General features: G+C 43.9%; 1 protein-coding gene across 1 annotated transcript; it reads left to right on the top strand.

Annotated features, from left to right (window-relative positions):
• Positions 1–1,424: 1,424 nt before the first annotated feature.
• On the top strand, positions 1,425–8,616 carry klf6a (Kruppel like factor 6a). The gene is made up of 4 exons (XM_073488255.1): positions 1,425–1,790; positions 3,531–4,098; positions 4,887–5,010; positions 5,957–8,616. Exons 1-4 carry the CDS (start codon positions 1,689–1,691, stop codon positions 6,006–6,008), a joined length of 846 nt encoding a protein of 281 aa, XP_073344356.1. The 5' UTR covers positions 1,425–1,688; the 3' UTR covers positions 6,009–8,616.
• Positions 8,617–14,176: the final 5,560 nt, after the last annotated feature.

A 14,176-nucleotide genomic window follows, 5' to 3' on the forward strand; every position in this document is an offset into this window, starting at 1 on the left:
CTGGTCATTTCAGTCTGATTTAAATTATTTTCTAATCTTTCTATGTTCCTTCATTTTTGCCTCTCTGGGCTTCTGTAGAACTAGGATCATAACCCTAGGAAGTTAATAATTAGACATCCTACATATTCAAACTCACAGAATGTAAAACAGCATCAACAATGATTCATATTATATGTTATTCTAACTTTGGCCACCATTAGGCACCATAGGCCAGCCCTGGACTAAATTATGTCATGCCATGTCATTTTATATATAAAAATAATATAACAGCAGAAATAAGGCAGTGTAAACAGCTGTTTTTAGTAGTCAGAGAAACTCTAAGCGATGTAATTTGATTAATAAAACTCATTTTTTTAGTTGTTCTGCTTACAGATGGTGTCAAACCTGAAGTGGGATCACAACACGAGCTTTGTAACCACTGTCCTGATGCGGTGGGTGAAATCGCTGCTAAAAGTCACATCTGGATTCATTATTATTCTGCTCTAAAAGTGTTTTGGGGCATAAATGAGAGTTAAAATATACAGGAATTTTTTCCATGTATCATAATAACTAAACTGGGGTAAAACAAATTCTTTAACTTTGGGGAGCTGCTTTGGAATTTTAATTCAGCCACACACTCTTTAAAGTGCAAATTAGGCCGAAAGGAGGAGTTTTTTTCTTTTTTTGACTAATGACACGCCGCACTTGTCGAGATACACTATAGCAGAGCTCAACTTTGATGTTGTGCTTCGAGTAGTAAAGCAGAAGTGTATATAAAGTCGGTCAGAGAGAAGTGAGGACTGATGTTTCCTCTAAAATCTCACGGTGTGCTTGATAACATAATAATATCCTGCCAGCTGTTAGTCACTGCCTTCCCAAGACATGTATTCACTTTTAGTGGGCTGATGTCAACACATGCACCCTGCCACAGTTACTCATCTCCCTTTAACCAACAGCAGTGTCGCAAGTGCTACTTGTGACAAAGTTACACAGAGACAGACACACACACAGAGAGAGAGGGGGGGGGAGAGAGGCTGATGTTTTCCACTGAACACGACTAAAAACTGTTTCGGCTCACATGCGCTGTCTGTGGTGAAACACGCCGCTGACAAGAGAAAGACTCCACAGACCGAACCACCAGCAGGCTTATATACATGCCTATAAATAACCAGCCAATCAGCGACGAGCTGCTGGGAGTTAAACGCACCAATTAAAACGGAGAAGGAACCAAATTAAGTCAGAGCTCCTCCGCGATTGGCCGACCGTGATATCATTTGCGAGCGCTTACGCCGCTCGCCGCCGATTGGCTCGCGCCCCTGCAGGCGTAATCCTGCCGCGAGGAGGAGGAGGAGGAGGGAGGAGGGGGGGAGCGAGGGAGGAGGGGGGAGAAGGGGGCGGGCTTTGGAGGTTTGAATAGGGAAGTTTGCAGAGCGCAGTTGTTCCCCATCCAGTCCGGCGCAGTGTTTGCAAACACCTTGAGCGCGAGCGAGAGAGGAGAAGAAGAAGGGAGACGAGTAAGTGAGAAGCAGCAGCAGAAGAAGAAGGGGGGAGGACTGACGGAGAGAACGAGCGCTTCTTCTTCGTTTTGTGCGTCGCAGGACACCGCTCTCCTTCTTTGGCTGGTTTTTCTACCTGAGAGAAGAAAAATAAGTGCAGCTTTTTTTTTTTTTTTAAATTAAAAAAAAACAACAAACAAAGCTGTGGAAAAGATGGATGTCTTACCCATGTGCAGCATCTTTCAAGAACTTCAGATAGTTCACGACACGGGCTATTTCTCAGCCTTACCGTCTCTGGAGGAGTACTGGCAGCAGGTGAATATATCTATCCACTGTTCTCTGAGTGTTAAAGCGGAACTGAGCACGCTTGTTTTTTTGTTTTTGATTTAATAGGCGACACGAAGTTAGAGCAAATAAATAAATAAATAAACCCATCATGTCGGTTGTAAGCGCAGGTGACCGGTGTCTGTTCACCTTGACGCGCTTGTTCCACGCAGGGGTTTGCGTTATGAAGTTTTTTTTTTTTTTTTTCTGGCAGGCTGAAGTGGATCAGTGTGTCAGTCTGACAGCTGGAGTCGAGGCTCCGCTGCGTCAAGATGAATGAGGACAGACAGAGTAAGTGAGGCAGCAGCAGCAGCAGCAGCAGCGTGCTGGTGCTGGAGCTCTCACTGCTCTCACTGTAGGAGCATGACTTCTTCTCTCAGGGCAGGAGAGCTGCTCTCACTCCTGACTCGAGCCTTCGAGCCAGGGCAGGAGGAACTAGTGTTCAAGTCAGTCAGCAGATCAGATGTGTGTGGTTGGTTCAGGATCAGCTCATACAGAGAAATATTTTTATTTAATGTATAAGATTGTGTTGTGACACTGTTTCACACTCTCCACTATATGAACTTTAAATGTGGTGTGGAAGATTTTTGACACGTTTACATGTAGCTTCCTTAAAAGCATTCGTTTGCATCCTCTTTGGATTTGAATGAGCTCCACAACAAGACACTATCAAATGTCAGCCGTGGCCGATTCCCTGCTCGCATGAGTAGACACCAGCACAGCTGGAAAATATAAGGCTGCACAAGCCCCAGAGGAAATCTGTCTTCTACATCTGCCTCGTCCAGCCTGCTGTCTCTGAGCTAATGAATGGCTTCTTTGCTTTTTCAACTTTCAAACGGCTTCTGAAGTGAGCCGGAGCCCAGTGTGTCTTTCACAATCCAGGGGCTCGAGTGTTTGGACACTGACTTGAGGAAGGATGTGATTGCATGTCAGAGGTACGCATGAGGAAAAGCAGCTGAATGGCTCATGCTGGAGTGGAGGGGGAAGTTGAGCGGCTTCCTTAAAAGGACTCTAAATTTGTTCAGTGAGTCATTCGAGGGCTGAAATGACAGTGCACGTTTTCAGTGTCAGGCTGCGCTCAGGTGCAGGAGAGTGCGAGTTTAGATGGTTGACAGTTCAAGTGTGAACAGATCACGTGAGGTGAGGTGGCTGGGGTGTTGTGATGTTTGACGTGAGACTTGGAGGAGGTGAGGGAGGTTGAGTTCAGCCTGGTAGACCCATAATCAGTGAATTCACGACAGATGCAGATGTTTCAGGGCTTTCATCTTCAATTCCTGTGATTCTTTTCTTGATTTATCGTTTTAGTCTATGAAACATTCGAAAAAATAGTGAAGAACGCTGATCACAACTCAAAGTTGTGTACTTAAATCAGTTTTATCCAACAAACGTCACACAAACAGGCAGATGATCAACATATTTCAGAAGCTGGATCCAGCAAATTTGGCATTTCTGCTTTAAAAATGACTGAAATCATTTATTTTCACAGCTCTCGTGTGTAAACCTGATCATTATAATCATGAGCCTGATATCCACAGTAAAGATAAGTGCGGTAACAGCTACAGTTTCCTGCTGTAAGCACTGAACAAATACTGCACCACATGTGCACATGCATCATTTAAAAGGATTCCCCACACACAAGCATTCTGCTGCTGTGAATGAACCTCCCCTCTTCAGGGCTGCTGCCGCTGCTGTAATTCATTTATTCTTACTATGTTTCTCTCATTCGACCAGACATGCTTGGAGCTGGAGCGCTATCTTCAGAGCGAGCCTTACGTCTCCACATCCGACCTCAAGTTCGACAGCCAGGAGGACCTCTGGAGCAAGTTGATCCTCGCCTGCGGGGATAAGGCCAAGGCCGAGTCTGACCCAAAGCTGCCGGCGGCCCACGAGGAGGACAATCAGGACAGCCAAATCTTGGACACCAACAGTGTGAATTCCGACGCCAGCAGCGAAGCTTCGGACAGTTCCGAGGAGCTCTCGCCCACGCACAGCTTTACCTCCAACCCTCTGGGCTCCGTCTTGGTTGGCTCTGGACCTTTTAGCCCCTCCGTCATTAGCACTCCGCCGTCCTCTCCGGAGGCCAACTCGACGAACGGCTGGGTCGCCGCGCACGCCGAGTTGCACTTGCCGGTGAAAATCAGGAGCGGCGGGGTGGCAAAGAGCACGGAAAAGACAGGACTCATGTGCGGGGACACGTCTCCAGACGGCAGGAGGCGGGTACACAGGTGTCACTTCAACGGCTGTCGCAAGGTTTACACAAAGAGCTCCCACCTAAAAGCACACCAGCGCACTCATACAGGTGAGCCTCCAAACACCAATCAGAGCCCAAGGGTTGCTTATATCATGACCACGTGTGATGTTTTAATTCATTCACGGAGCTAAAAAATCTCACTTTTTTTATTGGGCAAACAGCAGAAGTGCTATTAATTTAGTCTTCCACCGTAATGGCATTGTCCATCCATTGTGTAATGTAATTAAAGGTCCACATTGCATGATGTCCTCAGCTGGAGCGCTGTGAGTATTAGCTCTGCATGGCTGGATACCTAAACTGTGACCTAATCTATCTGGAATGTGACTGACTGAGCCAGCGAGAGAGCGAGCGAGCGAGCGACACAGAGAGGGAGGGAGGGAGCAGGGGGGAGGGGTTGCACATGGGAGATAAAAGGACTTCAAAACAGATTGGGTTTCACCATGGGAAAGGGGTGAATGGGCGGGGAGCCAGGGGGCACTCTGAATGGTCATTTGAGCCTTTCTTATTTTTGATTAGCAGCGTGAAATTGCACGTGTGGCTTTTTTTTTTTTCATTTTATATTGTCCATAGGTTCAGCTGCACGGCCTCGCTCCTCGCATGTTTCAGGTCACATTTCAAAAAAACAAACAAAAAACTCAGCCAGTGGTCCAACAGGTTAAGCGGGAATGCGGGTCTCAATCGGCCTGTCAGCGCCGGTGTCACCGGCCTGGCCCCCGGGCTGATTGATGTGACCGCATTTGAATAACAACAGCGCAGAGGCGACCAGTCAGGAAAACGTAACGCATTCCTGTTGGGTTTCAGCTCAATGTATCGTCTTCCTTGTTTTGCCTCCGCAGGTGAGAAACCGTACAGGTGTTCGTGGGAGGGCTGCGAGTGGCGTTTTGCACGAAGCGACGAGCTGACCAGACACTTCAGGAAGCACACCGGGGCAAAGCCATTTAAATGCAGTCACTGTGACAGGTAAGCAAGGACATTTATCAGCAAGCAACGTCACCAGGTTTCTGATAAGTCACTGTCTCTTTCACCGCGGCATGAACATGCGCCGCAGACGTGCACTTCCGTTGATGCTATCTGCTTTTCTTGCATCATCCAGATCATGATGCACGTCTTCAAAGATCGGAAGCACAGATAGAGTTTGTTCAGGAAGCTACAATTTTATCTGCTAATATAAACGTGTGTCTTAATTACAATTAAAGAGAAGCTAAGGGATCTGTATCCACATTTCATGTTAAGAATATGTTAAACTCACAAATATAGAGCTCAGTATCGGCCTCAAAAGAGCAGTATCAGTCAGCTGGATCAGGAATGAAAGAAGGAATTTGTTGGTTCTGTTATTACGTCACATGAAATCACAAAACCAGCCATCTACCAGCCATCTCTCTCCATTTTTTCTTATCTTTTGAAGTACTGATATCCAAAATCACGTTGCACAAAGCTTCCCTCAAGACTTTTTTCATTCTAGGGCTGCAACTAACCATTATTTTTAGTGTCGATTAATCTGTCGGTCATTTCCTTGATTAATCGATCAGTTGTTTGGTCTATAAAATGTCATAAAATGGTGTAAAATGTAAATCACTGTCAATCCCAAAACCCAAGATCATGTCCTCAAGTGTCTTGTTTTGTCCACAACCCAAAGATATTCAGTTCACTGTCATAGAGGAGTACAGAGACCAGTAAATACTCACATTTAAGAAGCTGGAATCAGAGAAGTTTGACTTTCTTTCTTAAAACAACCGCTCAAATGTATTATCCGATAATCAAAACAGTCGGCAAGTAATTTAATAGTTGACAGCTAATCGATTTATCCCTGCAGTTCTGTTTCATTCATTCCCTACAACACGTCTCCCTCACCTGACAGTCCATTTTTTTGCATCGTCACTGACCTCCTTCTCCCCTCTGTCCCCAGATGTTTCTCCAGGTCTGACCATCTGGCTCTTCACATGAAGAGACACATCTAGAGCGGGGCGAGCACCAACCAAGCAACGCAGCGAAGGGGAAAGTTTCTAAAAAGAAAAAAACAAAAACAAACGCAAACGTCTCCCGACACAGTCTCTTGGTTGAACTGTCCCAGAGCAGAGTGGCGGGAGTGTGTTCCAGCCAAAGCATGCCGTTTTGCACCATACTGAAAAACCCAGTGCCTCCGGGACCTCTCTTTGGAGAAAGGCGCTCTGAAGGTTGTCTGTTGCAACAAGAGGACAAAATCATGGATGGGAAAGATTGATCTTTTTGATTGAGAAGGACTTACAACACACACACAAAAAAAAAAAGACAAAAAAAAGATAAAAGACACAAACAAAAAGTGTGAATGATCTGTATGTATGGTGCATGATGTTTTGGGGACATCTCCCGGACAGCAGATACACTGGTACTTTACGAAACTGTCTGAGGTGAGCATGTGTGCACTGTGAATGTCTGAGATTGGTCGACCGGCCCCCCTGGGAAGAGAGAAGATTTGCTTTCTCGAGAGATGGATTGATGGATGATGGTTGGAGCGGGGCTGGTGCCAATGTTGCTGTGGACTGAATGGGTTTCTGGGGGGAAACGTTCCACTTGTGTTTCCCCCCGTTGGCAGCGTGAGGACGGGGCAGGATGGAAGGAAGTTCCTGCCTGTCTTGTCTGGCACCCAGACTTGGGGGAGGGGAGGTTGGGGGAATTCTCCGATGCTTTTGAGGCCTTGGGTCCAACCAGAGAAGCAGAAGGTGGATGTCTTCTGGTCCCAGGTGATCAAACCCCCCCCCTCCCCCTGGTCGTTGTATGACAGGAGCTTTTTTTTGGTGTTTTTGGTGCAGCTACTAAATGTGCAATGTGTTATGTAGCCTGGTTTATTATTTTTTTACAAGCTACAAAGCTCATTTGTAGTCCAATTGTATAAGCTGTGTGCTTAGAGGTATAACACAACTATACTATAACTTCAGTATCATAGACAGGTGTTGCATGGTTTTAGGGATTGTTCATTTCATGTTTCCACTGTAATCAGGACTGCAAATAGTTTCAATAAAAGTGCAGCTAAAAGTGCGAACGGTTAAATGTTACAATATTGTACATAAAGCCTTGATGATTTCGTCTTATTTTTACAAACTTCATCCTCCATTCTGCTCTCTCATCTGGCTGGAGACTTCACCACTGCTTGCTCATTCTCTCACGCATCCTTTTGCCTTGAGGAAGTAATTTTTTGATTTTTTGTACTTTCTTTTCTATCTAATAATGCACTGTTGACCTTAATGGTGCCTTATGCAAGTGACTCGGCCCCTGTGGCAGCGGCGGGAAGTCACATTTGTTGTATGGGTGATTTGACAAGCTTGATCGAGGCTCAATTGCGTGTGAACTCGCACCTCTTTGTGTTCATCTGCTCCGATGGTGAAACGCGTTGTTCCTTTTACTCCTTTTATGTTTAGTTGATCTGAACATGTAAAATGAGACAAATTCTGTTTAGAGCACTTAAATTCATTTATTAAAGATGTTAACTACTGTGTAGTATGTACTCAAGTTCATCACACACAGCCGTAAGGTACAAAACAAACCAGACTAGGTAAACAAAAATGGGTTTTTATGTATAGTCCTCTCCTCCCTGTCCCCCCTCCTCCCCCCCCTGTCTCTCCATCCCTGCAAGTTGGGACTGAAGAAAAAAGCTAAAGATTTATTGTAATTAACAGGCTGCAGTCGGACAGGCCTCGCCTTGTACTGCCTCTCAGTAATGAATTGCTAAAGGCTTTGTTGGCATGGAATCTGTCACAGACTGCTGACTGTGTAGGTTGGTTATTGACCTGTCTGGGGGAGCGTTGTTTTAGCCAAGCTGCAACAGTATTATGAAAACCACAGGAGCGAGCAAGAGAGGGGGCGGGGGGGCTCTCAGAGGAGATACAGATCAAGCGTTGACAGTGCACATGGAAATTTGTCCCAAAAAAAAAAAAAACAGTCTCTCCCTCTAAAGTGAATCTGTGTCGGGTAGAGTCGTATTGGGAGATGGATCCTTGCCAAAAAAGGTGTAGACCCCGATGACTGTCGGGGATCGTACTTATTACCGTTTCGGGATCCAGTGATCGGTGCCTCCCACTCCAGATCAGCGACCTCGCTGTAGGAATCCAATGTTGCAGCACGTCGCACCGCGGCACCGCTCCGACTTATGGATTTCAGATCAGCGGGTTGAAAGAGCCGGGATGAGTACAAACTTGAAACTGCTTGCTGCAATAGATTTGGGAGTGCTGGCAGGGCCTTTTGTGGGCAAAGCAAAGGGAACATCCATTCTGTGAAAACGGCAGCCAATACTGTTCAAGTGGTAATTGAGCCTTGATTAAGCCCCCCATGTTTGCGCGCATCTTTTACACTTCTCATCATCTCTTTCATCCTCACTACTCCAACTCTTCTGTCACACACACACACACACAGACACACACACAGCTCTTTGTTCTCAACTGAATCTTTGTACAAAAAAAGAAAAAAAAAACAACTTTTGTAAAATTGTTATGTTTATGCTTTATGAAATTTTTATTTGAAATTGTTTTGCAAAATTGTTATATTTCTGTATGAATGTATTTTTTATTGGAATAATAAGAAATTCTTATCTGACTTTGGCTCGCTTCCTTTTGTCTCATTTGTTGATTCTCCTCAGTTATGCTTCATTATTGTGAAAGCTTTTTTTTTCTGCCCGTGGGAGGTTTTGCGGCTCGTTGAGGATGAATGGGTGCGTTTCAGCTGCACCCTGGCCTCCAGTAATGTGGACACAATTAGATTAGGGTCAGGGTGTGAGCACCGGGGGGTTACATATCTAACATTTTGAATTCGTCACTTAAAAAAATGAGCCTGAAAGACAAATGTTTCCCACTTGTACCTGCAGCTGCTCGAAGCTTTAACAGGCTTCACGTCTTCCTGTCTCGTAAATACCGGCATGAAAATATCTTTCTCTCTCCAATGAGCAAATTACATCTTTGGAGAGAGTGGTTTCTAAACATAAAACCTGACGCACCTCGCTCCCTGTGGCAAACATTCAGATTTAGCTTTCTTTTTTTTCTCCCCCCTGTAGAAAAGTTTCTCACTGCAGTGGTTTCAATTCTGAGAGCGACTGACTGCTCTCTCCTTAGAGCTAGCTAGCTCTCATCAAAGCAGTATAAATAATTTATCTCCGTCTCTTACAGCCCATGGCATTTAATTAGAGAGCCGCTTTTATACATTTGTTAGATAATTACTCTACTTGACACAGATAATGATACAAAACAGCAGTGGATAAACCAAAGAGGCTGGTTTAAGTTACAAACTAACAAGAAAACAAGATAAAAAAAAAAGAGAAAACGACAGCCTTCTTCTTCTTCTATGCTCCCCTGCTCGCGGTGATGACCTAGAATGGGCCGGCAACTTATTAGCTCCTCTGATTTCCAGTAAAAGCTCTGTGGTTTATAAATGAAGCTTTGCCCTGCAGTTGGTAATTAAGCGTGCTTTGGAGGAACCTCCCAGCTTTGGAGTGGCAAAGAGTGTTGTTTTTTGCCTCGAATGCTGCGGCTCCTTGATCTCTCAAAACTGCTGCCCCGCTTGATTTTTCCAACTTCAGATCTACCTATGATGCATAATGCATGGCTAAAGTGCAAGGCAACCCCAGCAGAGCAGCGTTCAGAGTCCAAACTACTCACTTGCCCCGCACACAGAAAAAAAAGTCCTGGAGGCTCAGATTCTTGTTTTTAACCTCTAAAAGGAGTCAGGCACATGTTGCATTTAATTCCCATGCAGCTGACTCGCATCATCATGACAGAAGTGGAACATCCTCTCGTGAAGTGGACCATCATGGATAAAGTTTCTCGTAAATGTGGCACTAAAGATCGTGCGTTTCCTTTGATGTGTCCAGACTCCACATCCTCCATATGCTTTCCCACATTGATATCGTAACACAGTCTAAAACCCAAAGGATTATGGGAAACAATGAATCACTTTTAGATGTCAAGGATCTTATCTTAATGTTTCAGGGGGACGGCGTGAGATCTGGGGCTGTATCCCAGCACAATGTAACGGTTTGAGTACACAAAAGTGGAAAGAAATCTATTACTGTTATATTTACTTAAGTGCTGCTCTTTGGTATAATGTAGAGGCGCTTGAACTTTACCTCAGTATTTTAATTTTATGCCAGTACATGTCAGAGGCAAAGTTTGACCTTTTATACCACTACATCTATTTAACAGCTACTGATTTAAGATTTCAAATTAAAGAAATTCAAAAAAATCATTTGATAACCTTGTGTGGAAAAGAGATTTTTCCCTTTAAAATATCCTACTTTTATTTAGATTACTGCCTGGGACCCAAAGAAATTAAATTATCCACTTAGGTTTTTCCAGTTAGTTTTGTTCTCTCCCATGGATCTTGCTGAACAGCCAGGATTCAGACTGTATAGGTAGTCAAAACTACCTGCAGCTGATGCATCAGTAATAATCTAATAATGTCATGTATGATCATATATTAGTAACCTTTCTTTCTGCAGAACAAGTACTTTTACTGTTGATACTAAATAAAACATTTTACCATATTTATAGTTGAAATGAAATCAAATCCCATTTTGATACGATGTATACTATTTATGGTCAGCACTTTATCTGCAATGGTCATTCAATGTATTGACATTCAGTAGTTACCTCTCAGGGATTCACAGGGAGTAATGGATGCATTACATCATCTATTTTGATCTGACGCTCACTCTGAAACATCCCGACCCGTAGGCTGGTGACCTCTGTACAAAATGACCTAATTGTATACAAAGTGAAGTTTGCATATTCAGCTCCTCTCTGCGTGGGTTTTCTCCGGGTACTCCGGCTTCCTCCCACATTGTGAATGATTATTTGTCTGTGTATGTCAGCCGTGTGATGAACCGGCAACCTGTCCAGGGTGAAACCCACTGCACGCCCACATGTAAGCTGGGAATCGTCTCCAGCCCCCCACAGTGCTGGATGTATACAAAGTAGTTCAAACTAGTTCCACCACAACCAGCTACAACAGTAAAATACCATTTGTTGATTATTAATGTAAAATATGACACAGTATAGCAGTCACAGGGGCTATTTTTTCTGCACAAGTACTTTTAACACTGTTATTTTCTGCACTTTTATAAATATAGGAGATTTACTTTTTAAATTGGGGTATCGCTGCTTTAACTTGAGTAAAAGCTCTGAGCACGTCATCCACTGCTGACAGCAAAGCTGAATAAACTACCAGCCAACTGCCCCAGTCTAGTCTAGGTCCCAGACTCCGAAGGGCTTCAAAGGCTTGTGGTAATTTGATTAAATGCAAATCTGTCAGGAAAATGCACCATCTAATATCAACTGAAATGACGGCGGCGGTAAGAGATCCCATACTTGTTTGGTACTAATCCCAACACGGGCATCACCATGATTCCTTGAGAAATAATTCAGTATTTACAGTGTGTTTTACAGGCATGTCTGTATCCGTGTGATATACTGAGCTGGTTGCGCTGAAGGAGAAACGAGCATGTTATTCACAATCGTTTCAAAGCTGTCCTGTGTCCACGTCAGTTGTATCAGTGAATCTCAATGAATGTGACTATCTCTCACTACATAATTGCAAAGGGATTACTATTTTATCATTCCCTTTCAAGCGGAAGGCCTTCCAATTGTGGATAGTAAAATAAATCATTATCCAAAATTGCTGTGAAATAACAGACGTGCTGCAGGAGTGAGAGATTGCCTCGCCTGAGCCTCTCTCTCTCACACACACACACACTAGAAAATGGACTATGATGGAGGCACACAGTGAGTTAAATGAGGGGAAATAATAAGGAAAGAGGAGGTTATCAAGCTCTGAGCCTGGTTCATTCAGCCAGCCAGACTGCAAGTCATCACATATGCAGACTTTACTCTGAAAGCCCCAGCGTCAGGGCTTTCTCTCCCCCTCTCTCCCCCTCTCTCCCCCTCTCCTTCTGTTAATGGAGTCTATTAGGACTTGGCTTGTAGGGGAAATAGGACTGAAATCAGAGGTCACTGACCCTCCTTTATGTTCCTGGCTCACCAGCACCACAACTGCAGTCGCCACTACTGTGCCATAATCACCATCATCACCATCCCATCATCATCATCATCATCATTGATGCTAAATGCCTGTCCTACACTGTCATTCCCGTTCCAGTCCTCACTGTCACCGTTCTCGTCAAAACCACAAGTATCATCAGTACTATTGTTATTCTGCATGCCTAATATTACTCCCCCTCCTTGGATTCCCCTGTAAATAATGCATATTTCCTTAAACGAAGCCCCATAGTAAATTAGATTCTACACCTAATTACCATGTTGCAATTACCAGAAGAAATGAGAGAGGATCTAAGAACATCGCCCACAACAAAGTGTGCCAGATTAGATGTTAATTTTTTCTTTTCTGTTTTGCTTTGTGTTTAAGCTCCAGAAATATCTTTCAACACAGATTAATTTCCCACTGAAACCGTAAGAGCATCAGTTCTTTTGAAACTTGAGCTGCAATCCTCAGAGAGAGAGCCCCGGCTCACCCCCCGAAAGAAGCAACAGCTCCCGGAGAGATTTGTGGGTGACGCATTGTAGCAGCCAGCGGGGGGTTACCAGGAAACCTCCACCAGCTGATGTCACTGAGCGTGACCTTGTTGCAGAACTCACGGTGAACCAGCGAACATGTCTGAGTGCTATGCAAAGTAGCAAGGGTGACTCCGTAAGTGCTAGTTCTTAGTGGAAGGATTAGAGTATGACTAATAAAAATTATTTTCAAGAGTAGGCTGCTTTAAACACTCTCATTGGCCGGGCTAAAACACACAGAGCCTGGTTGAAGAGCTATAGTGTGCCTCATCCATCATCATGAATGAGTTACATAATCATTTATTACTATTTATTTATATTTTTACAGTTCATAGTTGGTTAACTAACTACTTGAGAAAACCTTGGTTGCAGGGCCAGATTAACCTGCTCGAGGGCACCAGGGCCCAAATTAAAAGTTGGCACCAATTGGCCCCCTGTTTGTGGTCATTTTAATGCAAATTTATCTAAAACCCACTAAAAATCGGCCATTGACCCCCTCCCCACAAGGCAGCCCGTCTTATTTTTATCTGAAGCGTCACGTTGTACATCACTGACGTCACGTTTCATGTCACGAATGTTGCCGTTTGTGACATGTGGGAGAGAAAATGAAAAGAAGTTGGTTTCTGCTCAGTGCACTGATGTTACAACTCTTTGGCCGATTTATTATTTTTTTATTACACCTGCCCAGTTTGTTATTTGCTTAGCTTCCTCAGTAAAGCTAGCTGGCTAACTTTGCCTGAAGCTTCTGAGGATGAACACAGCTACAGTAAGTTACAGACGTGGCGTGGAGATTAAAACCATTTTAAACCCAGCATGGGGATGTATGTCAGATGCTCCTCAGGCAGGTTTGAGAGAGTTGATCGATTATGTCAATTCGCCCAACACTAATGTGAATGCAGGATATGTCAACATTGATACTTGGCATCTGGGTCCCTGATTTCGTCACTCCCCACAAGGAAGCTCAGCAATGCTCGGAACTGGGAGTGACGCTTATCATTTCTTCTTTGAGGAATGTACACTTACAGCCTACAGGTGGATGCGGGGGTTGAGGTGAGGCTTTTGAAATCATAAGTCATAAGAACAGTAGTTCAAATTACAACAAACCAAGAATTTTCTCCCATAAGCAACACTTAACCCTACAAGGTTTACGCTGGATATTGATGATTTATTAAATTTTAAGAGGTTTCCATATAATAGTCAATCTGAATGAAGTATGGCTTGGTATTAAAGTTGGAATCTTCATCATGATCATTTATAAGGATATTTATGATAGTGATGACAATATGGCAACAACTGATGTTCAAAGCAATGAACTATATCTCGATATGTGTTCAGACAGCACTGCGTAAAGAACCACAGCCCACTCATTCATTTGAATCAGGCTCTGCACCGATACGTTGTGAGTACAGACGCACAGTGTCTGGCAAAAAACCTAAACCTTTCCCTACGAATGCATGCATAGTCATTTGGTAGGGCTCTGGCCAATCATATTCATGCAAGCACACATTTCTGATAGATTACTTTGTAATTTGAACAACAGTAATTTGAGGAATGTGAACATAATGAGATCATATCATCACAGTATGAGTCTTCTGACA

This window comes from Pagrus major, chromosome 19 (assembly GCF_040436345.1).
Source record: "Pagrus major chromosome 19, Pma_NU_1.0".
In the NCBI taxonomy this organism is placed as follows: Eukaryota; Metazoa; Chordata; class Actinopteri; order Spariformes; family Sparidae; genus Pagrus; species Pagrus major.

What these genes read in the sequence shown, in the direction of transcription:
- klf6a (XM_073488255.1), top strand. Translation starts at nt 1,689, where the DNA reads ATGGATGTCTTACCCATGTGCAGCATCTTTCAAGAACTTCAGATAGTT. An exon ending in TGGAGGAGTACTGGCAGCAG is followed by an intron (nt 1,791 to 3,530) that starts GTGAATATATCT and finishes TCATTCGACCAG; the next exon opens with ACATGCTTGGAGCTGGAGCG. An exon ending in AAATGCAGTCACTGTGACAG is followed by an intron (nt 5,011 to 5,956) that starts GTAAGCAAGGAC and finishes CTCTGTCCCCAG; the next exon opens with ATGTTTCTCCAGGTCTGACC.